This window comes from Trichosurus vulpecula, chromosome 7 (assembly GCF_011100635.1).
Source record: "Trichosurus vulpecula isolate mTriVul1 chromosome 7, mTriVul1.pri, whole genome shotgun sequence".
Lineage (NCBI taxonomy): Eukaryota > Metazoa > Chordata > Mammalia > Diprotodontia > Phalangeridae > Trichosurus > Trichosurus vulpecula.
The window spans coordinates 128,558,535-128,586,008 of record NC_050579.1 but is presented as its reverse complement, the minus strand read 5'-3'; the positions used below and the strand labels follow the sequence as shown (position 1 = coordinate 128,586,008).

General features: G+C 36.0%; 1 protein-coding gene across 1 annotated transcript in view; it reads right to left on the bottom strand.

Moving 5' to 3' along the window:
• Nucleotides 1-1,935: 1,935 nt before the first annotated feature.
• STX7 (syntaxin 7) overlaps nt 1,936-27,474 on the bottom strand; it is a 58,280-nt gene continuing 32,741 nt past the window's right edge. Inside the window, exons 3-10 of the mRNA XM_036768573.1 lie at nt 24,534-24,603; nt 16,156-16,249; nt 14,817-14,957; nt 13,046-13,098; nt 12,385-12,481; nt 8,582-8,654; nt 6,736-6,818; nt 1,936-3,251 (exon numbers count right to left, since the gene is read on the bottom strand). Coding sequence (XP_036624468.1) covers nt 3,153-3,251; nt 6,736-6,818; nt 8,582-8,654; nt 12,385-12,481; nt 13,046-13,098; nt 14,817-14,957; nt 16,156-16,249; nt 24,534-24,603 — 710 coding nt within the window. The 3' untranslated portion in view covers nt 1,936-3,152. The remainder of the gene's footprint in view (nt 3,252-6,735; nt 6,819-8,581; nt 8,655-12,384; nt 12,482-13,045; nt 13,099-14,816; nt 14,958-16,155; nt 16,250-24,533; nt 24,604-27,474) is intronic.

The window sequence follows — 27,474 nt, the reverse complement described above, 5'->3', positions numbered from 1 at the left end:
AGTGGGGAGAGATCTGAGGCAGTGAGACCAATTAGAAGAATACTGTAATAGTTCAGGCAAGAGATGATGAGAATATGAATTAGGGTGATGGCTATGTGGGTGGAAATGAGGGCATATCAGTCAATGGAAAGATAGTGGTGCTCTCAAAAGTAATAGTGAAGTTTGGAAAAGTTTTGAGGAAATGATACTGAGTTCTTCTTTAAATATGCTGAGTTGGAAGTGCCTATGTATCATCCAATTCAAAATGTCTGGTAGGCAGTTGGTGGTATAGAACTGGAGCTTAGGAGAGAAACTATATATGTGTATATGTATACATGCACACTCCCATACCCACATATATATATATAATATACATATATATGCATATAAAATAAATATCATCCAAACAGAGTGGACTAAACCCATAGGAGTTGATGAAGTTACCAAGAGAGATAGTATAGTGAAATAAGCAAAAAGGAATCAAGCTGGAGCCCTGGGGCACAGCCATAATTAGGCAGTGATAGCTATCTATGGATAGAGATAGAGAAGTCTATATCTCTATTTCTCTCTATCTATCTAATGATCAAAGAAACTGAGGAAGAGCAGTCCAGCGGTTGAGAGGAGAACCAAGAGAAAGCAGTCTTGATAGTACAGAAAAGTAACCAGGAAGTAGTCATCAGGGTTAAATGTGGCTGAGAAGTCGTGAACGACTGAGAAGTGAGAAAAAAGCCATTGGATTTGGCAATCAAGGGATCACTGGTAACTTTCAGTTGAGCGAAGAACTCAGAAGTCAGATTTCATGGTGTTGAGAAGTGAGAGGAGAGGAAAAAGAGGAAGCAAAGTATGCACAATTTTTGTTCTAGGAGTTTGACTGAGAAAGGAGGGAAACGGAGAACACTAGTTTGAAGGGCTAGTGGGGACTATTTTCTTAAGAATAAGGAAGAAAGATTGATGTGTCTGTAAACATGAGGGAATCAACAAATAGAGACGGAAAAGAGGGGGGATGATTGTGGGGGTATATGGCTGGAGTATATGGGTGTTAATGTCAATTAAGTGGGGGAAAGACAATCATCCATATGTTGTCAAATAAATAAAAAATATAAATGAAACCTCATTATTCAGAATGTCTCTGATTTAGAATTTCGTCTATCGAGGCTGGGTATTTGATCTATCTTCTACAAAGTATTTGCTACGCAAATTAATATAAAAAAAGATTTGAGATGAAAATATTTACCCAAAGAAAAGAATATTTTAAAACAATTTAACAATATTTATTCAATTCTAGGGAAAAGATATTAAATGCTCAGGGTACTGTGCTAACCACTGGGAACACAAAGATTAAAAAAGACAGTCTCCAACTTCAAAGAGATCAGAGTAGGGATGAACATACATGTATACATACACACATATACATACATATATGTGTGTATATGTATCCCTACTCTAAGAAAGCAAATTCAACATGTGTAGAAAGTAGGAACAGTTTATTCCAAGCACAGGAGAGAATTTGCACAAATATATGGGACTAGAAGAGAGCAGGAGGTGACTGGGGAATGACAAGGAGTCCAGTTTGGGTGATATAGAGTATGGGTAAAGGGGAGTTTTCCAAAATAAGGCTGAAAGTGAGATTTGTATACAATTCATTTCTGGGGACAAACTAGTTTTATTTATTAAAAGCATGTATTGTGGAACCTCTTTTGACAACACTTGGTGATTTGAGTTATTTTATTTATTGGAAAACAACTGTATTTTTTAAGAAATACTATACTTCAAATTATCTCCCCAGTTGTGAACTGCTTTACCCTTAATTAATTCAAAATAGTGAAAGGGTTTTATCATGTGCTTTAAAAAATATTTCCAGGTAAACTGAGACTATAAATAGAATTTCTATAAAATAGGAATATTATACTGCATCCATTTTATCTTTAAAGAGTAAAAGAGTTAAAAAACTGAATCCAAGACAATTTAAATTATCTTTATTTTGACTGCATAGTTACATTTCACTAAATTAGATAATTTTATTTGTTTCCAATTAAAGTCTCATAGCTTGCCATGTAAACAGTGCATTCACTATTAAACTGCTGTACAAGAACATTATAAAATACAGAATCCGAATAGAAAGAATCCACTTTACAATATTTCAGATAATTGCACTAAAACAACATTAATTAAAAAGGCTAGTGGGTTCACTGGCAAAACACCCAATCCCCATTCTAATGAAGGATGGTACAAAATGGCACAAACAAGAAAGAGCAAAACAATGAAACCAGGGCAAACTAGCCAGTGTGTTAATTAACAATGGCAATTTTGATCCATGAACATAGTGACTTCCCCATTACGAGGGAAGGTAAGTAAGAACCCACCAAAAAACTTGGGTTTCTGTTTTCAGTGTAGTCAGTCACACGAGTTAAGCTTTCTGGAATCCAAAAACTATCAGCTATAGCATTTTTATAATTTTTTCTCCAATTGCACAGTAAACATTTACAAAGATTATACTTCTCCAGATAGAATTAAGAGCTAAATACAGCCTATGTTATCACCATCACCCTTCACTGTAGAGGTATTTACCAGACACGCTACAGCAAATGCTTAATAAATACAAGTCAGAAGTATGAGACAAATTAAGATCGTGTCCATATATTGTTTTTCAGGGTTGATACAGGTATCAAAAGAAGGAATAACCCGAGAAAAAGCATATTGGCATCTTAGTCTTGAACTAAGCAGCACAGAGATCTGTTAACCAATTTTTTAAGCTGTTTGACAATATTCCCTCCACTAGCCCAAACTGAAATTAAAATCAGATATTTTCCTTGGGCCAAAAGAAAGTTAGGTACAAGTATGTACAGCAATAGAGATGCACACATGACACAAGAGTTTTTAATGACAAAAACTAAGTTAACAGTCAACAACTTAAACAACGGACCGATAGTAAATTTGAAAATGGACAAAAATTCAGTAACTGCTACATTGAAGAATATGACAAGAGCAGAAAAATTTAGAAAACATTTCAATATTAGAAAATATTGTATTTAAACCAAAGGAAGCTTCCCCTCAAATAAAAATGACAAGGTATGGAAACCATAATTTACTCAACAGCTATACAATGATAAAAACTACAATTAGAGGAATTTTCCTACATAATTTAGATGATGTAGTGCAACACTGCCTTCCTTTTAATTTCCTTTCAAAGATCCCCAAATGATGACTCCAAGAATCACCAATCCAATGACAACAATAAAAATGATGATGCACAGAGTTTTTCGGGACTTGCGCTGCAGGTAGGAAAAAAAACACAAAATGAAAATGGTCATCTTGTACTTTATCTTTGTAAACCTAGCACATAGTCCTTATATTGCAACTAACAGAAAAATAAACCTCAGATGTCGATTAAGCATATAATTCTTATGTTGTCTGACGGATAAATCTCAGATGTCAATTCTGTCTTATTTGGAAAAAAGACAACTTTTTTTTATATCTTCAAATAACATTTTGAGTAACTCTCTTCAATTTCTGTATTGCTATTGTTTTATCCAAAGAATATGCTTCAATTAAAATTATAATCAAGTTTCTAGTTTTTAACTGCAACAATTTCTTCAAATTTACTTGTATTCTAAAATTTACATGTTGGTTAAAAAACATAGGAACAGACATTTGCTTAATATAATAAATATTAGACTCTAGACTAATATTATCTGCAATGGAGAAACACTAGACCTCTCCCAAATCAGGCGCACAAAGGAAGGGTGCCCATCATCAGCATTACATTTGCTCTGGTTATAGAAATATTAACTATAGTGATAAGATAAAAGGAATAAGCATAGGCAAAGAAGAAACAAAATTACTGCCATCTGAAGACAATATAATGGTGTACTTAGAGAATCCTAGATATGAAATGAAAAAAAAAATAACTGAAAAAATAACTTCAGTACTGTAGTAGGATATAAGAGCCCCACAAAAATTGGTAGTTTTTTTTTTTGTGTGTATTACTAACAAAATGCTGGAGGGGAAATAGAAAAAAAATCCATTCAAAATTACTGCAAAATCTATAAAATAACCTAGGAAATCAACCTATTAAGGCAGATTTAGGACTTCAATGAATAGAACTACAAAAATTATAGAAGTAAGGGAAGATTTAATAGGAAAATACTATGTGGCTGGACCACATCAATATAATAAAAGATAATGCAGCTACACAAGGAGTTGCTTTAGAGAACTAGGTACAATAACCAAATTCATCTGAAAGAAAAAAAGATCAAGAATTTTTGGGGGAAGAAATAAAGTAGATCATTGGTACAGATTAGGTATGTGAAGGAAAGCAACACTGAAAACCTTCATAACTCCAATCAATGCTGTGAATAGTCAAGACTTCATTTCAAAAGATGAGTAATGAAGCGTTTCTCCCATCTTTTGGGAAAGATGTGATAGACAAAGAGTACCGAACAAGACATACATTTTTAGAAATAGCCAATGTATTCAAGGAGTTTGCTTGACTATGCTTGTTACAAGGGTGGGTTTCTCTTTGGCGTCAGGAGGTGAATTAGTAGGAAGTGATAGAGTTGCAAAGAAAAAAGATATCAATAATATGTAAAAAAAATGGGTGAAAAAGTTCAGAGGGTGACAAGATAATTTTATTACTTCCTTGTTAAATGTAATGCATACTTTTATAAAACAAAATGTGTATAATAAAGGCTCATGGTTTCATGTACAATCATTTTTATCCACATTTGTATATTGTTATGTTTCTGACTGCTAAGGGCATTTAAAAAAAGAAAATAAAAAATTAAGTGTTGTCATTAAATACTATTATAAGATCTTGTTAATTTTTAAAATTTAATGTTCTTAAGAAACTACTTGGGAAAAAGTGTTTTTCCTTAAAATATTAGCATTTCCAGAAAGGGCAGAGAGAAGGATGGAATGATAGCACCATAGTGAATCATGAGAACCCAGGGGCCTCATTTTTTTCTAATTAAGTATAACATGTTGGTCAATATCTTTCCTATCAATAGTACAGAAGCCAGGTAAAAAGTTGCAACCCCCGGATAAAAGTGTAAAACAAAAAAATTTCTGGATGATACATTAGACAGCATAAGCTGGCATTATGGGGCTGCCCTTTTCCATGTCCATGGGTTAGGAATTATGTTCCATTTCTTCAATCTAGAGTCAGAAACAGATTTACACATTTCTTCTGTCTTGAAACATCATACCAATATGGAGAAGTCATTTTTCTTATTTTTAAAAGGAATAGAAAGATTTGTTAATGTACTCCAAAGGGAACAGGAATACCACAAAGGCCAAAGATAAATCTTTAAAGTACAAGGACTTTCAGAATTCAAAAGACACAATTACTTCTCCCTTCTCCTCTGCCCCTAAAAGAACCAGAGGCATTAGATTCAGTGACATCTCCAAAATTGTGTTATTATCTTTTGTAAAATTCTATCTCTTGCTAAGATCATAGAAATGATGAGCCTATGTGAATAAACAAAAGTATTTTAGGAGATAATGGTCCTAAACTTACACTCATTTAGTCTCAGTTTCTCTCTTTCGGATCCTAAACTTATACTAAGCTTCATGACTATTGAACAAGTTTCTGTTATATTCCTAACTTCACTAGGGAAAGTCCTTGGCTACTATTGTAATAAGGATTTATAGCAAGTTCCAAATCATCTGAGAATAGCTTTCACAGCACAGTAGGTTTAAAATCAGGCTCTAATGAAAAAAAAAATGAAAAGCCTTCTCCTTCCCATGTTCAATCTACTGTAGTCACCTCTCCAGAATGTTGTTTTTTTTAACCTTCCTGATAGAGAATATCTTCCTAATATCTTCTACCTAACAAACTGCTTTACTCGAGATCACTAGAGCATGTTTGTTGTTAAATAAAAGGACAGTTAGCTTGAACCCTAGAGTTTTGAGTGAGGCATTGTAGCAGATGAACTTAAGGAGAAAACCTCCAATCAAACAAGTACGGCCTTCTTTCCAGCCACTTTTTAGAATCCTCTAGGACCAAAGCTCTCCTGTTACAAAGTAGCTCTTTGTATATGTATGGACCAGAATTCAAGCCCCTAAGTTCCAATGATTCACTGAAGTTCTATTCTTCCACCTCTGATTACACCTTCTCAGGGACTCTAGAGTCAACATAGCAGTAATTTTTTTAAGGGGGAGGTAGTGGTGGTTAAAAATGAACTAGTAAAATGTCTGCCATTCACTAACCAAACTAATAATACTTGGTTAGGTACTACAGAGCTTACCTGGCTATCTGTCTGCCAGTGAGTAACTCTAGGATAGAGAACAACAATCTCTTTAGTCCCTCAGGCTATTAAATAAAACTGTGGGTGTCATTATTAGGCCCAAGGAAACAGACAAAAAAAGAGGAAGAGAAAAAATAAAAGTAGAAAGGAAAAAGGGGAGAGAAAGGGAAGAGGAGAAAAGAGAGAAATGAAGGTGATTCATTGACAGGGAGTAGTGGAAAGCCATTTGCTATAGTTAAATGAGCTACCCTTGCCTTGAGTTATAAAGGCAGTTCAGCTTTGTATTCCAGCCAGTCTCTGATTGTTAATAACTATGCCTCTACTTTGCAGTCATGCTGATGGCATGAAAAGAAATTAGTTATGAAACTTTTTCTATCACATTAAACTCTAAATCTCCAAACCCTGCCACTCCCTTTTTTAGGATTTTTGCTTTAAAAAAGGAAACCAAAAATATAATTAGAAAGATTAATATTAGATACTATAACAGAGATATGTGAATTTGTATCATTACCTGATAATTTGCAGCCCTTGATAGCTGCTGGTTCGCCTGCTGGATATGTACCTCAGTATTTTCTACATTGGCTTCTATGCTGTCTTTAGAAAACACAGACATGTATCCGTTAATTAACATCTCCAGATGTGCATTTTCCAATTCTAGAGTGGCCCCAAGCATTCCTCTTCATTCAACCAAGGTCACTGATATCTTCAGATATACTCAAAGCTGACCTAAGTTTAAGGTGATCTGAGTTTCTGGTTTTCAAAATCTAGCCATTATGGTTTACCACTGACATGCCTCAAGGCCAATACTGAATAAAGTGAAGAATAAAAGTATGATCATTTAGCCTTGTAATGGAATCCTAGTTTTCACTCTATCACAATCTCCAATAACCCCCACAAAACAGAATACCAAATATGGTAATTAATATGAAGATTCATCACCCCGCTAGAGCCGAACAATTTATTCCCATCATTGAAGTCTTTATGGAGTAGAAATGAAATAACAATTGATCCTTCCCAAGAATGATACCTCATTTAGGACAAAGAAAATATGGATACCAAATGTTTAATTGGACCAAACAGCAAAATCTGTACCACTCCCTGGTTTTAATAACAATAATAGCTACAATAGTTAGCACATATATAGCACTTCAAGATTTGTAAAGTGCTATGCATATGTTATATGATTTTAAGGACTAAATGCCCATTAAATGTGATCTGTTTTAGATTATGTTCTATTTAGTTTTCTCTCTCTCTCTCTCTCTCTCTCTCTCTCTCTCTCTCTCTCTCACACACACACACACACACACACACACACACACGCACATATATCTTTAATAATTATTATTTAAGATAAAAGAAACAGGAAATTGTGTCATTCACCAGCCTCAGGACTAACCCTATAAATTCTTGGGATTTTTCAGTGTCCTGCTGAGGTAGCAAAAGGGAGCTAAGGTGACTAGATTTAATCTTTTTAAGTCACACAGCAAGGGTTAAAGTTGAATAATGTGACACCCAACACAAATGGGATCTGCTTTTGGATCATACATTGGATTGAAGGTTAGAACTGGAACGGACCTCAGCTCATTTAGTTTCATCCTCTCACTTTGCAGATGAGGAAACTGAGCCCCCAAGAAATAAAGAGACTTGCCAAGATCTCTCATGTAGTGGCTCCAAATCTAGTGTTCTTTCCTCCACAATCATGTTACATCTAATATATGTCTTTCATATGCTGGAAATATGCCAGTTCCAGGACTTTCACAAAAATAGCTCAATTAAAAAAAATCATTTGAAGGCAAAAAAAAATCAGTTGTTTATTTTTAAAAAGACAAATGTTACTTAAAAGAAAAAGGAAAAAAAATGCACATATATTAGAGAATCTTCTCAAAAGAAATTCTGGATTAATCTACCAAATCCCAGGTTTCCAGTAGACTCTTGGTCAGGGAGACTAGAACTAGTTGAATTCAAATTCAATAATTCAAACTGAGGTTGGGATGGGGGAAGGGGCTAGGAGAAGAACCAACTCAGAGCTACTTAAAGTCGGTTAAGATTGTGCTCTTTTAGAAGTAGCAGCAGCAAAAGGCTTCCTCACTGGGTATCCTGACATCACGATGCCTTTCACTACCGCCAGCAATAATCACTTGTGCCTCCAGCAAATGCAAGCCCAAACAAGGTCTGTCCCCATACGTGCAAAGTGCTGGAACTAAACAGCACAGTCAACATAAAGTCCTGTGAGACTGAGGAATGGTGTTGATGTATGCCCCCAAAGGAGCCAAAGGAAAGTGAAAAAGTAAAACCCCAGGGAGAAACCATTTGTGAAATCAACTTTATGTTGATGCATCTAAATTACATGTGCTTACCTATCACATCTCCTTGTTCATGGATCATCATTCCTAAATCCTTAAATATTTCATTTATATCCATAATATCAGCCTGATGGGGAAAAGAATATAGTAGTTGGTTAGTAGCAGAAACTAAGACCTCACACCACCCATTCCTACTATCTTGCCTCATCCCCATAAAATACACATAAACATACCTTTGTGCATTGGTATATACCTCAAATCTGTAATAATATAGATAATTCCAGGGGAAAGTTACTATTATACTGAATAATTGAGAAGCCACTCATCACCAGAGCCCATTCTCTAGAGGTATGGTTTATGGTTTTTACCATGTTGTACATACCATGCTACTACCTATGAAGGAAATTCTTGGGACTCTGTTTAATACCCATTGCTTCCTTCTTCTCTATCATTAAGAAGTTCTCCACTTATCTCCAAATTCCTTCCTCAGCTTGCTCACATTATGCTCTAAGTCCTACACTATTTGTTCCTCTCTTCCATTTTCCCCTTCCATTATGCTCACTGGAATGTCTATTTTGTGATAAACTAATATCACAAACTTTGTCCATGAGTTTCAACTCCATTCCTTTGCCTTAACTAAAATCTGGCCTTCAGTAAAGAAAGACACCACTCCCATCAGTCCACTCCATCCTGTCGCCGGCACAGTGGCAGAAATATAAGGTCCCACTACTCCTTTTTCTTTTATACCCCTTTTAGAACTTGTTTTTACCACTGTCATCCAACAACTTTGCCCTCTTTGGAATCCATGCTTACTTATATTAACTCTCTTTAAAACCTCACTATCAAATGACCTCCTCGAAATACCCCATTTCCTACCACCATCCTTACTGATTTCAGCAACTATGCTGATGGCTCTGATGACAAGCCTCTCTCAGTGAGGGTACATTTCTGGGACATAATAAAGAACATGACAATTTTTCTGAAATGGAATAACCAGTACCCAATTTGATGACTCACATGGGGATAAGTGATACTGCCAGAAGAAATTTGGAAAGCACTATTAAGGGATTACAAAGTTATGAGGAAGAAACCAAGATTATAAGGTCACACAGGTGGTGTTTTCTTCACCACTGCCAAATGAAGACAGAGGGTTCAAAAAAAACTTGGTACTTTATAAAGGGAACAGTTAGTTAAGAATATGTTGTCTGAGAACAAGATTTGGATTTCCTGACCAGGGTGTGTGACACATTTGGGTTAAAAACAAATCACTTGCACAGTGAGGATGGGGAAAGCACCGTCAGATGACAGTTCATGTGAAAAAGATCAAGGGTTGATTTTTTTGTTTGTTTGTTTTGGAGGCATTGTAAGCCTAGAATAAATCAATAATGTAAAAAGAGAGCTCCCCCCCAACCCCCACAAAGTGAAGTCCATCTTTGTTTCCAATCATTAAAACATAGTATCTAGAACTGAACCTCTTAACCTTTTTGGCCTCAGAATACCTTTACACTTAAAATTATTGAGGACCCCAAAGAGCTTTCCTTAATGTGGGTTATATCTATCCATGTTAACTATATTAATGCTAATGTCATATATATACTCTGCACATGTACAGCAAGGTTCTGATTAGTGTGAATAATTAATCCCCTCGAGCAGTAACATTATTTGAATTCACACTGCATATTTCCATTGGGCTTGAACCAATTGCTGTATTTTACATAATTATAACTTTAATTAATGTACATGCAATTAATGTACATGCAATTAATGTACAACCATTTCAGAGGATTCATTGTTTGCACAAATAAGGACCTATAGATATCTTGTTTGTATATAATTGTTTGTATGATTTCTCTTCCATTAGACTATGAGCTCCTTGAAGGCAGAAATTATTTTTCCTTTTCTTTGTGTCCCCAGTGGTTAGCACATGGTGGGGGTTAACAAATGTGTCTTGTCATCATTGTTGTTGGAGAGGCAAAAGCAAACAATCTAGGATATGATCTATGTGGGAATTCTCTCTAAGAACACAGGTTGTTGCTTATCTATGAATGAGATAAATCCTAGACACAAAGAGACTAAATGACACATCCAGGGTCACAAAATTAGTAACAACAGTACGATTCGAATCCAAGTCTTACTTAGTCTTAGTCCAAGTCTTAGCTGCCTCTATCATGAATTAAAAATAAAGCAATAGCATCTGTAATTATTTTAAATTAAGTGATTTTAAAGTAACTGGTATATTTAAAACATAAAAGTTCATCATAGGATCATAATAATAATGATCCTAATAGTTCAGATTTATATAGATTTACAAAATATTTTGGGTCTAAGAGGAACCTTACAGATCATTTAATTCCCCTTTGTATTTTACAAATGAAAAAAATAGAGATGCAGAAGATAAATGGTTTGCCCAAATTCACATGGGGACTAAGTGGCAGAGATGAGATTTGAGGCCATGGCCTTTGATTCAAAGTACAGTGCTCTTTCAACTATACTATCCTCTATGTAAAGTACCTTAGTTACTTATTATTAATAAAATTAAGGCACCAAAAAGTCTTTTGATCTCATCACAGAGCTATAAAACGTCCCATAGGATAATCCATTCCTTTTTAGTTGTTTAAAGTTTCCAAACAAGAATACTTATTTTAGTCCAGTAGAGGGCACCTAAGCTCACACACTGCCTTCCTTAAAAAGATTTAACTCAGATAAAAGTTCGTCCAGGAGGTTTCTCCTAAGGCAGGGGTGGGGAACCTGAGGCCTGGAGGCCACATGTGGCCTTCTAGGTCCTTGGGTGCATGTGGCCTTTTGCCTGAGTCCAAGTTTCACAGAACAAATCCTTTTATTAAGGAGATTTGTTCTGTGAAGTCTGGATTCAGTCAAAGAGCTGCACTTGAGGACCTAGAGGACCACCTATGAGCCCCCCGAGGGCCACAGGTTCTTCACCCCTGTCCTAAGTCTCTCCCTATCAGATTTTCACCTTCTCCCTCTTCAAAACTCTCATAGCATTCCCTGGAACTTTCTTCTGTCTCTATAATGTTCTACTCTGTATCACATTTATTTATATAAATGCCTTATTCTCCACCCTGCACCCCAATTTGTACTTGAAAATAAGCTTTTTGAGAATCAGAACTATGTAATTTTTCACTTCTAACTCCCCAGTACTTAGCACAGTGTTTTTTCATATAGTGAGTGATTAAAAAGTGTTTGGAAAGAATAACTGGGTCACTAGTAGAAGAAAAATAGATTCTACCAGAGGCCGCTTAGAAATTTTTATATTGTTGTACCTAGTTAAGTTATATACACATATAAGACACCATTGTACTAAATAATTTGCAGTATCATAAGGAAATACGTGTATGTGTATATATATGTATGTGTGTGTGTGTTTAGTAACAGAAGAATTATATAGTTCCAGATTGTAGGTCATGTGATACTAGGGAACCACCCAGAATCCATAGACTCTTCTTGCTTTTTATCTATTCCCCACCACAATTATTTTCTTGTGTTTCTAAATCACTAGGGGCTATTGTGCTCAGCTGACGAATATCCAATAACTGGACCCTTGCCTTTTTTCCATAAATGTCCTATGGCATTTCACCTCTTGTTTAAGTACAGCTTTCTTTTCTAAGAAAAACAGTCCATTGTTTTCCAAAAAGGAATAATTTTAATGTCTATACTTTAAAGGTGACTTGCTTATGATTTTCCCTGACATCATCCTGCATCCTTTCCTCTCAACTCACTGCTTATCTTTAAGGCAATAAACCAGCCCGGGGAAGACCTTACTTCAAGTAGATTTGGCGGGGAAGACCTTACTGCAAGTAGATTTGGCTGTTATAGATGGAGGGGATAGCAGAGCTTACTTCAAGTTGCCTAATGGAAGATTCTCTCTCTTGAATAAGGCGGAGATCATCTTCTGTAATGTCTTCATCCTGCAACTGAGCTTGGGGTTGGGTTTGACTGGAGAAAGAGGGAGGTAAAACACAGGCTGGATTTAGTAGGAAAAAACTAATTAGACTCATATTTTATGGATGAAGATTTACTGGTTTAGAATTGCTTTTGTAAACGTTTTCTTAACAGAATGTATACATTAAACATGCCAAATTAATCTCTCTACCGACAATAGATTATGCTATTTTAATCCATATTGATCTTAATCTCATTTTTACAATTCTAAGAAGTATATTTGAAAATTGAATTTTTTTTTAGGATTCAATTCATTGTAGATTTCGTATTTTTTTTATTAAAACAAAAAGACCAGTTACCAGTTGTCAACAATAATTTATTTTGGTCTCATAGATTTCCACTAAACCAAAATACTTTTCATCCAAGTGTTTTAAAGATAATTGTTCTGAATTTTTTCTCTAAGGAATGAATGTTGAACACTTGTCTTCAATTTATTATCATTTTTGAAAGATGTTACGTTGAAAGTTTTAATTTTGGCTCAAAGGGTTTCATTTCACAACAACAGTTACAAATTTGAACCTATCTTTTAATTAGTGTAATGGCAGAGCTCTTACCTACCTTTCCCAAGACACAAGATTCCCATCTTTAGAACCATCTTCAGGAAAACCACCCTATGTGATTTAATGATAAGATGGAATGTGAAGGGGAAAAAGAAGAGAAAAAAAGGAACAGGAAAGAAAAAGTTATAGTTATTTTATTAAAATTATGAAAGTTATTATAACCAGATACTTTGTATATAGACTGTTATAAACCAGAATTTGTTTTAAATTCACCATTCTATTAAAAGAAACACAAAAGGCTTAACTTAGTAATGTATTCATAACATATGCTACATAGAACAAATGAGAAATACTAATCTGCTAAATATAGAGTACTTCCTTGGAACCGTTATCATCATTGATAAAATCACTTCTATTCCTTTTCTAACGCAATTTAAAATCAGATTAACTCTGAAAAGTTTGTGGTTTTTGTGGTTTTATTTTGGATTCCCAATCTATCAAAAACATTCCTCATGATTATATTAATTTTATTTGTATCTATATAACGTCTTTACCCAATTTACTTGAAAACTTTTCATCATAATCACACAAGAGTGACGGAACCCACAGAAAGACAGAATGAAACAATCTTCTGGTCCAAGACAACTTAGAAGGTTGGCAGAAAATGTCTGTTGCACCAGGGTGAGAGTGGGAATGTCGTTCAGAGCAGGCCATGCCAGTGCAGACTGGGCCCAAGCAAAACGGGAGCAGGTTTCATGGTGACTGAATCAGTGGCAGCAGTGGCAGTTTCCAGAATTCTCAGCCAACAGATGGTAAGGGGATCAGATAATAGGTCAGAGGGAGATTTACAGGAGTCCCTTTGCTGGCACCAGGGGCAGGAGGACTCTGTTGCATTGCCTATACTTGGATCTGGGTTGCAGTCCTGGGTCTGAGTTCCAGTTCGAGGAGGAGTACTAGCACAGCAGAGTTTGCAGCCCCAAGGGAGCAGGGACCCTGGTCACAGTTCCAAGGTTGAAAACCCCACGCAAAACAAATCAGTGCACAGTACAGGAGTGTAGCAAAAACACCTCTCCCTAGATCAAACCACCTTGGAAGAGCCAAAAACTTACAGGTCCCCATAGAATGACCTCTGCAAACTCCTGCACAAAAAACCTGAAGCTCAGGACAGTGCCTCTTCCACTTGGGAAGCAGAGCCCCACTTTAGTATAGAGTTAAAGTCAAGAAATAGGCTGGAAAATGAGCAAACAGAAAAAAATTCTGTTCATAGAAAGTTACTATGGTGACAAGAGAGAGCAAAACATACACTCAGAAGAAGACAATAAAGTCAAAATTCCTGTATACAAAACCTCAAAGAATAATAAATCACATAACCAGAGAGGCAAATATTAGCATCATTAGTTACATGCAGAAAATTCCACTGTGAAATTCAAGTTTTGGGTTGGACCATTTCCAAGAAGGAGGTGCTCCATGAAGGACAGGCTATTTGAAGAATTCCAAAACATACTGACACAGGAACAGACATAGTAATTATAAAATGCATTCTATTCTCTTGATTCTATAATTAGGTAGGGAAGAAGAAAAAATAAAGGAAGATGAAAGGCTTCTACTTTCAGGATATACTTAGGCCACATCCTTCAGAATTTAACAACTTGCAAAGAATAGATTCACCAAAATCTTCACTTTGCACATGGTAGGTACTCAATAAACATTTTCTGAACAAATGAATTTTCTGTCAAACACAAAATGACTAAGAATTGATATATACACTAAGTAATCCTTCAAAAGGATCATGGTACTTTTATTCTAACCATGAATTTTCAGATACTTACTCCAGAGACTCTGGAACTGGCTCTTACTCTGGCAACAAAATCTTTCTCTTTTTCCGCAGCTTGTCTTTGGACCTTTTGGAAGTTTGTTAGTGAAGTTGTGAACTCAGCAACTAGGCGATCTTTCTGTATTTTCCTTTGACGCTGCAGAAAAGAGAAATAGGTTTGCTAGAATTAAGCTGTCCAGTCTACAAGATGTGCTAACATCTTGTTTTGTTTCATTTTTCACTTTTTCCATGTTCATATTTAGTCACCTAATGAAGCAACTTTCCATTGGCAAAAGACAAAGTAATTCTGAAGAGCATGAAGTCATTGTTTAGCTTTGAAATATCCCCAGCACCTACTATATTACTTTGCACGTAGTAAGAATTTAACTATTGAATGAAGAAATGAATGAATGGTTTTTTATTAGCATCCCCAAGTGCTATGCATTTCCAGGTTGCTGGATTTCTTACCAATGCTTACTATGCAGCTAGGTGTAACACTGGACAGAGTGCTGGGCCTGCAATCAGGAAGATTTAAGTTCAAATCTGGCCTCAGACACTTACTATCACATGACTGTGCATAAGTCATTTAACTTCATTTGCCTCAGTTTCCTCAACTGTAAAACAGGGATAATAACAGCAAGATTGTTTCAAGGATCCAATGAAATAATATTTACATAAATGCTTAGCACAGTGTCTGGCACACAGTAGGCACTCTATAAATGTTTATTCCCTTCCTGCTCCTTAGGCAGCCCAGTGGATAGAGTTCTGGACTTGGAATCAGGAAGATCTGAGTTCCAATTTTGCCTTAGACACTTACTAGCTGTTTGTTCCTGGGTAACTTACTTAACCTCTGAGGTCTCAGTTTCCTCCTCTGGAAAATGAGAATAATAATTGCATCTACCTCACAGATTTATTGTGAGGATCAAATGAGATGACTTGTAAAAACTCTGCAAACTTAAATTTTCTATGCAAAAGCTAGTTGTTAATTTCTCGACTATTACAAAATGGTTTAAGCACCTTTTTCCTAAAGATGCACACACTCAATAACTTATCATGGTGACACCTTCCAAATTCCACATTATACAGACAAAACAATATAGAAAAAAAAATTAAAGAATACCCTAATCTGTAGCGCTTGAATAACAAAGTGTTTGGAGAATCAGGAGAGGAAGCATCATGCCTATGGTTAATTATGGATTAGGGCTACTGCTTAGAAATTTTTTTTTTCTCTGTGAACTAACCTGCAACAACCTTAAAAAACTTGGTGGCCAATGTACGATTAAAATACATCACAACACAATTTAATAATTTATTTTATCGTAAACATATTACCAATATGACTAAAAGCTTAATACCTGTTCACTTGGGGTGGTGGGCAGAGATCCAAACTCTTTTATGTACTTATCTGTTTCTTTGGCAAGTTGGTTTGTATACTGTTGCTTCTGTTGCCTAGTGAGAAAACAAAATTATTATAGCCAAAGAGTCCAGGAATACATTTAAGTCAACAACTGTGCCCAAACCAACTCCAATTAATTCTTCTACAGAAGAATTGTTTAAAGATGGCCCTAAAAGACTGCAGAAAAACATACTACGAAATCTACTATATGATAATTACTGAGCGGCTATTCTGCTTAAGGTTATTAATCACTGCAAGGTGGAAATAAAAACTAATTAGTCACCTGAGGATCATAGAACACCAGAGGTGGCAGGGACCTCCGAGTTCACCTAGACCAGCTCTGCCACTTTACAGATGAAGGAACTAGGGGTCGGATAAGACAAGTGACTGACCTGAGTACAAGCATCTTGTTAGTAACAAAAACCTGGACTAAAGCTAGGCCTCATGACTCACTGTTCAATTTTCTTTTTCCTACATGATTTTCAGAGGAATTGTCTAAGTTTCCATTTTATTTGTGTAATATTTGCTAGTAACAAAGACTGCATTAATGTTATCTGCATGTAGGCATTGATAAAAGTAAAATATAACTTGTAAGGAGATGAGAATTCGGAAAAAGAGCACATGGAACTGGAGATTGGTTGTTAAAAATGCACATTTAAGTAACCTTTGGACCGTTCCTGGGAGTTTTTCTTGTAGCTGGCGAATAGTTCCTAAATCTTGGACCTCACAGTTCAATTTGCCAGAATGAAAACATGCAGGAAGTATACTGAATTTCTAAAGGCTAAATTAATTGGAATTGGACAGCAGTTCTAATGGAAATCATTATGGTACTCATGGACTCAATGTTACAACTTTCCTGCATTTCTAAAGACTAAATTATTTGAGTTAGACTGGCTCAAATGGAAACCATAATGATACTAGAAAATTCAAACTCATGAGTGCCCAGTAACTTTTCAATATGTTTAAGGCCTTAGCAGCTGTCCATGGTGCCAGGGAAGTATTCCAGTTGGCTATAACTGGTTACTTGGTGGTAGGAATGATGATAACTGACCTAAGGCATTTTAAAGTTTGCTAGAGTTTATATACATTGTCTCAATGCACCTGGGGGAGTCTGTACTATTGATATTAAACAAATGAATAAACTGAGATTCAAAGAGTCTAAATGACTTGTTCATGGTCCCACAGACAGTGTCAAAGGAAGGATTTGAATGCAGGGCTTCCTGACTCTAGGGCAGCTAGGTGACACAGTAGATAGAATGCAGAGCCTGGAGTCAGGAAGACCTGAGTTCAAATCCAGCTTCAGAGACTTACTAGTTGTGTGACCCTGGGCAAGTCACTTAACCTGATTTGCTTTAGTTTCCTCATCTGTAAAATGAGCTAGGAAGGAAATGACAAACTGATCTAGTGTCTTTGCCAAGAAAACCCCAAATGGGGTCATGAAGAGTTAGACATGACTGAAACGACACAACAACAACAGCAACTTCCTGACACCAGATCTAACAATCTATCCACTACACCACATTGCCTCCTACTTCTCAGAAGTGGCTATCCAGCTTTTGTTTAAAAACCTCCAGTGAGAGTGAAACTACTATCTCCAGGGCAGCCCACTTTTATACATCTCTGCTACTAAGTTTTTCTTTACATAGAACTAAAATATTTTTCTCCAAACTTCTATCACCTAATTGTTTCTTCTTCTGCATTCTGAGGCTAAGAACCCTCTTCCACATGACAGTTCTTTCAATACATGTAGAAAGCTGTCATGTCCCATCTTAATTTTCTCTCTTCTATTCTTCAATTAAAGAATGTCCCATTCCTTAAATTACTCCTTAGGTGGAATAATCTTGAAACAATTCGCTATTTAGACCATGCCTTAAATTATCAATTCCCACCCCGCCCCCCTCCCCCCAAATGTAGTACTCAGAATGGAACATAACACTGCAAATATAATCTGACCACAGCAGAGTCTCTATCACCTTCCCTTCCCTACCTGGATACTATTCCTCTCAATGCAGCCAAATGCAAGGTACTTTCCCTGTAAGATACTGCCTTTTTCATTTGGAATAGTTTAGTGCTAATGGGGGCAGAAAAAGTGTTTTATTAATTGCTAAAGTAGATATGTCTATCATTGCTGAATATTCTGACATCTGAAAGGAGTAGGAAAAGAATTTAGTTTAATAAAAACTATGAAATATATATATGTAAATACACACACACAAACACATATATATGAAGAAAATATTCAGAGATGATTTAAGCAGTTTTGGAAGAAAATTAACTGTGGTATAAAGATAAAGACTAAAATCACCTTGTGAAGAATGTAAGATGATGACTAATATTGTGGTTCAGGATAACAGTGGAACTATGGAGGCATGAGAGAACTCATTCCCCCTACATACACACTCTAACAACACTAGTCAGGACTATTATAAGCAAGGAAGTTTTGGTGCTTATGTAGGGCAATCAGGGTTAACTTCTCCACCACAGAGTTTGATCTCAGACCTAATTCTGGACTCGTTTGACAAAGACAGTATAAAAGTAGTTTTTGAAACATTGGCTAGGGGCACCTGAGACCCCAGCGAACCTCCTTGTTGATTGAGATAATATCAAATGCTTTACTGAAGTTTAACATTCACCTGATCTTCCAATCAAATACTCTCATCAACTCTGGAAAGGGGACAGGGTCAAGGGAGAAAATTCAATAAAGGGGGATGGGTTGGGAAGTAGCAAAATATAGTTAGTCTTTCACAACATGAGTATTGTGGAAGGGTTATACATAATGATACACATGTGGCCTATGTTGAATTGCTTGACTTCTTAGGGAGGGTGGGTGGGAAGGGAAGAGGGGAGAGAATTTGGAACTCAAAGTTTTAAAAACAGATGTTCAAAAACAAAAAAAAAAAGTTTTTGCATGCAACTAGAAAATAAGATACACAGGCAATGGGGCGTAGAAATTTATCTTGCCCTACAAGAAAGGAAGGGAAAAGGGGATGGGAGGGGAGTGGGGTGACAGAAGGGAGGGCTGACTGGGGAACAGGGCAACCAGAATATATGCCATCTTGGAGTGGGGGGGAGGGTAGAAATGGGGAGAAAATTTGTAATTCAAACTCTTGTGAAAATCAATGCTGAAAACTAAATATGTTAAATAAATAAATTTTAAAAAAAAGATAAAAAAAAAACAAATACTCTCATCAAGGGAATGGGGTTGGTCTGGCCTACCTTATTCTTGAAAAAGACTTAATATTTTCTCTAGAGGTTCATTAGCCATTGGTTCATGATTTAGGAATAAAGGCTGATACTATAAGCAATTTGGGAGAGCAAGGAACAGTTTATCTGTCAGATTTATGGGAAAGGAAAGAATTCATGACTCAACAAGAGATAGAGAGCATTACAAAATGCAAAATGGATAATTTTGATTATGGTAAATTGAAAAGCCAATGCAACAAAGATTAGGAGGGAAGCAGAAAATTGGGAGAAAATCTTTACAACCAGTGTCTCTGATAAAGGCCTCATATCCAAAATATACAGGGAACGAAGCCTAATTTATAGGAATACAAGTCATTCCCCAATTGAGAAATGGTCAAAGGATATGAACAGGCAGTTTTCAGAGGAAGAAATTAAAGATACCAATAGTCATATGAAAAAATGCTCTAGATCACTATTGATTAGAGAAATGCAAATCAAAACAACTCTTAGGTACCACATCTCTCCTGTCAGACTGGCTAACATGACAAAACAGCAAAATGATAAATGCTGGAAAGGATGTGGGCAAAATGGAACATTGTTACATTGTTGGTGGAGCTGTGAACTGATCCAGCCATTCTGGAGAGCAATTTGGAATTATGCCCAAAGGGCTATAAAAACGTGCATACCCTTTTGACCCAGCAATACCACTTCTAAGGCTATATCCCAAAGAGATCATACTAGTGGGAAAGGAATCCATATGTACAAAAATATTTACAGCAGTTCTTTTTGTGGTGGCAAAGAACTGGAAATCAAGGGAATGCCCATCAATTGGGGAATGGCTAAACAGATTGTGGTATATGAATGTAATGGAATGCTACTGAGCTATAAGAAATGAAGAACAGATTGACTTCATTATAACCTGGAATGACCTATATGAACTGATGCTGAGTGAGGGGAGCAGAACCAGGAGATCATTATATATGATTACAGAGACATAGTATCTGTAAAGACTACCTTTGATAGGCTTGACTCCTCTCATCATCTTCCTTTTCTTTGTGTCTTGCTCATTCTTGAGAGTTTCTCATTCTTCCCAAACTAACATCCCTGGCAAAAATTCAGCACAAGGTCCCTCCCTTTTCTCTATTTGAACATTTTGAAAAAAAAAACTCCCATAATCCAGGGTGAATGTAACTATATTATATCTGTTAATATTATATCTGTATATATTCTTCATCCAGCACAAATTCTAAAGTGAAATGGCCTCTTTCCTCATCTATATTGTCATTAACATCATCCCCACCAATTATTTCCTCCTTGTTGAGAATCAAACCCAGAATAAAATTACTCCTAGTAGATAATCTTCTATCTTTGGAGGGATAAAAGAATCATTCAGGAAATTCAAGTAATTATTAGCTATTCTGTTGCTGGTAATGAAAGTTTCAGTGAATTACAGGTAACTGAAAGTCTACCATCACTTACTGTCATGCCTCTCTGTTGGCCTTATGATCTGTTTCCTGAACTCACCTATTTTTTCTGTCAAGATACGTATGTGTCCAGACAAATGTGTTCATGGAATTATTGAATTTCTTGGAATTTTATTTCTATGAATTTCTAGAAATCACTAATGAATTCTCCCTACAGTTTTCTCCTTCCTCCTTTTTCAGTTTAGAAACTTTCTGATTACATTTCAAGGCCCCAGGGTAAAAATTCTTGGGAAAGATTTCCACTCATTGTCACATGCATAACTAAACACAAGACAGGTGATTGATGAATTGCTACATGAAAATGTTAATCAACTTGCTGAAGTTTTTTTTAGCATTTCCTAGTCATGCCAAGAAAGCCCAAAAAGAAAAAAAAGATGAAAGATTGCTTAAACAATGTCTAAGAAGCATATAATCAAATATTTCTTGTCACTTGAATACATTTTACTTGTGTGGTACTCCAACACCTTACAACCAGATGGTGAATTTTTCTGATCCAGCCCTAAATACTGCTTTAGACAGTAGATGTGAAAGCATTTTTAACTAGCTGGAATATATGTTCAATGTGAGTAATCCTAAGAGAGCTGCTGGGTTAATATTAGTGTTTTCAATACAGTTAATTGCATGTACAACACGAATTTTCTGATTTGAGATAGAGCACAGGGAATTTACTCTGTACATACTCATATATAATTGTTATCTTCCCCATTAGAATGTTAGTTCTTTATGGGTAGGGACTATTTCATTCATTGAATTTTTATCCTTAGTGTCTGACACACTTCTAGACACTATTCACATTAAAATTCCTGATAAAACTGAGAAATTATAAGAAAACCATCTCTCTCTAGTGATAGTTGTAGGACATAATTGGATTTGGAAGACTTTAGTCATAATCTTGGTTTTGCTACTTATTCCCTTTGTTATCTTGGACAAAGCATTTGATCTTGCTCAGTTCCCTCATCTGTAAGATGAAAAGGCTGGCCATCTTTAAAACTACACACAATAGATTTGCATATATGAATTGAATGGAAGGGGTGAAGTCTAATCTTGATTTAAATTCTGACTTCATCTTTCAATTTTTAAAAGCTACAAAATTCTGTAATTTGTTAAAGATTCCTTGGAGATCAATTCTAAACATCAAGACTGCAGTTCCTTACTAACTTCACTGAAACAGTTTTAACCATAAAATGCATCATTTCCATTAAATTTTACTCTGTTTTCATGTTGTTCAGTTGTTTCAGTCGTGTCTAACTCTGTGACCCTGTTTGTGGTTTTCTTTGGAAAGATATTGGAGTAGTTTTTGCTATTTCTTTCTCCAGCTCATTTTACAGATGAGGAAACTGAGGCAAACAGAGTTAAGTGACTTGCCTAGGCTCACACAGCTAATAAGTATCAGACGCTAGATTTGAATTCTAGTTTTCCTGACTCCAGGCCCAATGCTTCATCTAGTGTGCCACCTAGCTGCCCCTTTTTTTTCACAAGATTTCCTCTAAAACTTCAAACTTGCTTTACATTCTTTCTTTTCTGCTGTCTCCACCTCCACCTCAAAATACCTTTGTGTCTATTGTGAATATATTTCATATTTAATTTTCAACATATATTCTGTTTTCTCTCAACAAAGTTTAAGTTTCTTTTGGATGGGAATTATTTTAATTTTAATTTTTTTATTGTGATTCCAGCACCTATTATGGGCCCTGGCACAGTCACCTCTTACTAAATATTTAAGATGATAGTGTTGAAACAGGTGACGGTCAAATTGTCAAGTCACACTTGGCCCTACTGTTTATCCTCTTCTTTTTCTCTGTCTTATAGGTTTTACTTCTTTGTCTCAATGTTGGCTATGAAATGCCAAATTTACTTCCTTAAGATTGTCATTCCTCTGAAAAATCATTTCTAAAATTACCTGAACTCTATAAAATCTTATTAGAATCATGGAACATTAGAATTGGGAGGGAACACAGAGGTTAGATATTTCATTTTACAAATGAAAAAACTGAGGCCCAGAGTAGGGAAGTGATTTATCCATGGGAATTATCAAGAAAGAAAAGGGACAAGTATCTTGACTCCCAGACTTGGACCCCATCCATCAATCAATGAATAAGTAATTGTTAAGTGCCTAGTATGTGCCCACTGGGAATAAAATTACAATGAAGGACACAATCTCTACTCATAAGGACCTTACATTTGTTATGTTTAAAAATTAAGGTAAACTGAGGCAATAAAGTTCAGAGCATGTTCATTTTATTGGTAAGACTAGTAGTCAACAATAAAAGGGTCTTGGACTCCAAGTCAAGACCACAAGATGGGGCTAACTAGCCTTCATATAGTTTTTGAAAACACAACAAAGAACAGGAAGCCACAGATGGAAAACAATATGATTGGTTACAAAGTCTGAAGTGTCATAGATGATGGAAAACAATATGACTGGATGGCAGTCTGGAATGCAGGGCTAGCAATAATGCTTCCTTCTATCTTGTTATGGAAAGCTCACTGGTGGAGTCCACCTGCATGGTTGGCGTCCTAGAGATAACAGACCACGCTTTCTTGAAGGACAGCCAGTGTTGCAGAGATAATAGACCAGACTTCTTGGCATCCAACTGTACCCTTCAAGGACAACAGATTTCTTTTAGTTGTCAAGGGCAGCTAGTGGTACAGAGATAATGGTTTTCTTTCTGTTAAAGAGATTTATAGGAAAACAACTTTTAAAACTCAATTCAAGAGAGGAAAGCTGAACTTCTGGACTCATGAACTTCTGAACTTAACTCAGAGACAAAGAAACATGGCTTAGTTACAGAATAGAGAACCAATTACAGAATGGAATCAAATATAAAATCAATGTTTGATTTTCTCACATGTCAATATAGAAGACAATAAGTATGTATATGAATATATACAGAATGAATCCCCCATTATCTATCCGAAATAGTGTTCTATATATAATTCACTCTTTTGAAAACACTAATAACATTAAACCAGAAGTTCTCTTGGGATTATTCACATTTAATATGTTTCCAACTAATTAAAAATTGGGTGACTTCTAGTATGAAAAGCAACATTTTGGGGTAGATCAAACCCATGTAGTTGTAAGGTGATGTAGTATCACAATAATAAAATGTATGAAGGTGGCAAGAAATGTTTAAGGGTATAATTAGTGAGATGGCCACCAGCCACTCCCTACCCCTCTTTGGATATGAAGAGGGTAGAAGAAAGGAGCCACTTACTCGCATTATCCACTGAGTGCTGCCATTTGACCTTTAGATTCTTTCCCAGTATCTAATTTCTCCCCATCAAGTCTATAGCAGTCTACATAGATAGAGCCTCTTCAAGCATAATGGACTTCTCTGGGACCTACCAAAAGTCTTCTAGATGATTCTTCAAAGCAGTTCCAGGACTAGATGAGAACTTGCCCTGGAGGTGACCCAAGATGCCCGTGGTTCTACTATAAGAGCCTGAAACCACCTGTTTCAAAAGCAAAGGCCTGCTAAGGTCCTTGGGTATCACAATCATTTGTTAAGACTGCTTATCCTAAAACATTTCCCAAATATAAACTTTGTAACCAATTTTGGAATGATGCGATTTTAAAAAAGAGCAATATACTGCAAATAACACGCTATATTGCAAATAACACAAAATATGGATTTTTTTGGTTATTATGGAAAAAAAAAACACTTACAGTTGTTGCCTCAATTCAGGTGAGTCTTGAGGTGTTCCAAGTTGATTCAAAGATCTTTGTATTTCCCCAGCTATTAGAAAGAATGAGGGGAAAAAAATCCAAGTCAATAAATTCAATAAATTATTTTATGTAGAATATTGCTTTATTGCAGCAATAAAAAGCTTTTCGTGTAATAGTTTCAAAGTATTATATCATAGTTATCAAACAAATGACACAGTGAGCCATATGAAATATTCAGTGAAATAAATGTAGAAAGGCCATGCTGTGCTGGGAATTCTCTTTCAGGGAGGTCTCCATTTCACAAATAGTCCAGCTGCTAGTTAAGAAATGTTACTTCAGATTCGCCTGAATCAAAACTATTTTTACTAGTATTTTTAATACATGCAAATTTAGCTATGAACTATATCTCAGCAGGCAGGTTTTTATGCCTGAATCATTACTCAGAGCTAATTTTCCATTAATCCTAGATCTGTAAGCAACTCTGGAATCTATGGAGTCCACTCTCCTACTCAACTCCCCATCTAATCTCTCTGTCTACCACCTTGATTCCATTTTCTTCCACCTTTTGGGGACCTAGCTATAATACATATATTCTCATTCTCACTCTCTCTCTCTCATACACACACATACACACATATGCAAAACTTCACTCTCAATTTCCACTATTTCCTTCCTATTTTCTTATACATACACTCTTTCCTGGGATAGGGGAGAATTTTCTTCAACCATTCTATGATGTCAGTTGGCTGTCCCACTTCTTTCTTTCTATTTGATGCTTCCACATCCATACCATTCATTTAACAGTTTGACTTTCAGTCCCCTCCCCCACTCTACTGAACTTATTTTCTCAAAGATCACCAATGATTTCTTTCCAAACAAATCAATAGTCCTTTCATAGTGACCTCTCCTGTATTATTAAACACTGTTGAACAACTCTTTTTCTTCAACAATCTTTTCCTTTCTTCCTGTGACTACAAATTACCAGCTCTCACTCTACTGTCTCCAACTACCCCTTTTTTTCTCCTGTTCATTGGTTCCTCTTCCTGATTCCTTAAGTCAGGTGCTCTAAGTCAGGCTCTAATCTGAACCCTTTCCTCTTCTCTCTCTATTTTTTTTTTGGTTGCAATTTCATCTGCCAACTGCTTCAACCACTAGCAGTGCCTCAAATTTGACATCTGTACAATGGAACTTATTATGCAGAGCTAATTGTTAGGGTCCCCCTCCCACACCCCTTTCTTCAAGCCTAAATCTGTCTTTCTGGAGAGAGAATGAATCCTCTTGCATTAAACAGAATGAATCCAATTCCTTTAATGCATGAATGACAGCCCTTCAGTTACTTAAAAATAGATATCATCCTGGCTCTACCACTTACTTGATATGTGACTTGGACTTTACCTTTCTAAGCCACAATTTCTACATCTACAAACAAAGCGATACAGTAGAGCAGAAAGAACACTGGATCAGAGGCTGCAGGTTCAAATACCAGCTCTTTCATTTACTAGATATCTGACCTCGATCACACTCTCTCCATCTGATTTTGCCCCAGGTAAAAATATTCCTAGTTACTGTTCCACTGCCCTAATATTTCATTCAGTTACCAGCAGATTCACTGAGATTCCTATACTTTACAAATAGTGACCAAATGACAAGGAAAGCAGGTTTTCTTCTTCCCAGCCTGCCTCATTTCTATCACAGCTGGATTCCATTGCCCTATTTCTGTGCTGTTTTGTCATTCCATTTGTGAACTCTGTGATCCTATTTGGGGTTTTCTTGGCAAAGATACTGAGTGGTTTGCAATTTTCTTCCCTAGTGCGTTTGACAGATGAGGAAAGTGAGGCAAACTCACTTAAGTGACTTTCCCAGGGTCACACAGCTAGTAAGTATCTGAGGCTGAATTTTAACTCAGCTCCTCCTGACTGCAGGACCAGCACTTCCCTGCCCTATTTTACTAATTTTTTTAAATAATTCAGTCAGCAAAACAGGCTCCAAGGCTGCCAGTGCTCTTCCATTTATTAGCCGTGTGGCTAGTCCCTCAGCCTCAGCTTCTTCATCTCTAAAATGGGGATAATAATACTTGTGCTGCCTCATAGGGCTGTTGGAGAATCATGTAAAAAATTGTGAGTCATAAATATATTCTACCACTTAAGGTTGGACAAGACAGAGAGATGAAATTTGATTCTGTCCATTTTGCTATTTTTTAGCATCTCAATTCTTCTGTGTTATAAGGAAAGAATTTAAAACTAATGGGTAAAAGATTTTCAGGTCACTGTGGGTTCAATTTCTTTGTTATACCTCTATCCTAACAGAAATCTAAAGATGACAGATTGGAACTATGAAGACTCAGACACATTTCTTATAAACTTTCTTCATCTCTTTCACATTTTTTTTTTGCTTAAACAGAACTTAAAACAGACATTACTGGGCAGTAATGCAGAACTTATGGTAATGGGAAATTGGAATATGAATTCTGCAGCTGAGGCAAATAGTTCAATGCTTCCATAATTAATACCAAGATTACATAATATGTAAATAAGCCAATCCTACCAAAGTAGTTACTGCTTTCAATGCTTGTTTACATCCCGTGTCTTACTATGAAAGTTAAACAGGGTAAGAGAATTTAAGTTAAAAATAGCATTATGCTTAGGTACCTATAGTTTACAATAGCTCCACTAAAGACTGTTGGCTGTCCAGTAAAGGGAAAGCCTTCCAGTTTTACACGTGCATAAATAAAATGTCAAATGGAAATGAGCTGTTAAAATCATCTTCAAAATAGTGAGGTTTCACTCATTTCTAAGAGAAAAAAAGATCCTGTACCCCCTTTTCCTTTGAAATGAGTGATTTATTCAAGGGGCTTAAATATTTTGCAACAATCATCATCTATTTGTTTATTTATAGGATAGAGGGAATGATATTCTAATTCCCAAGGCAATTTTGGAAATTA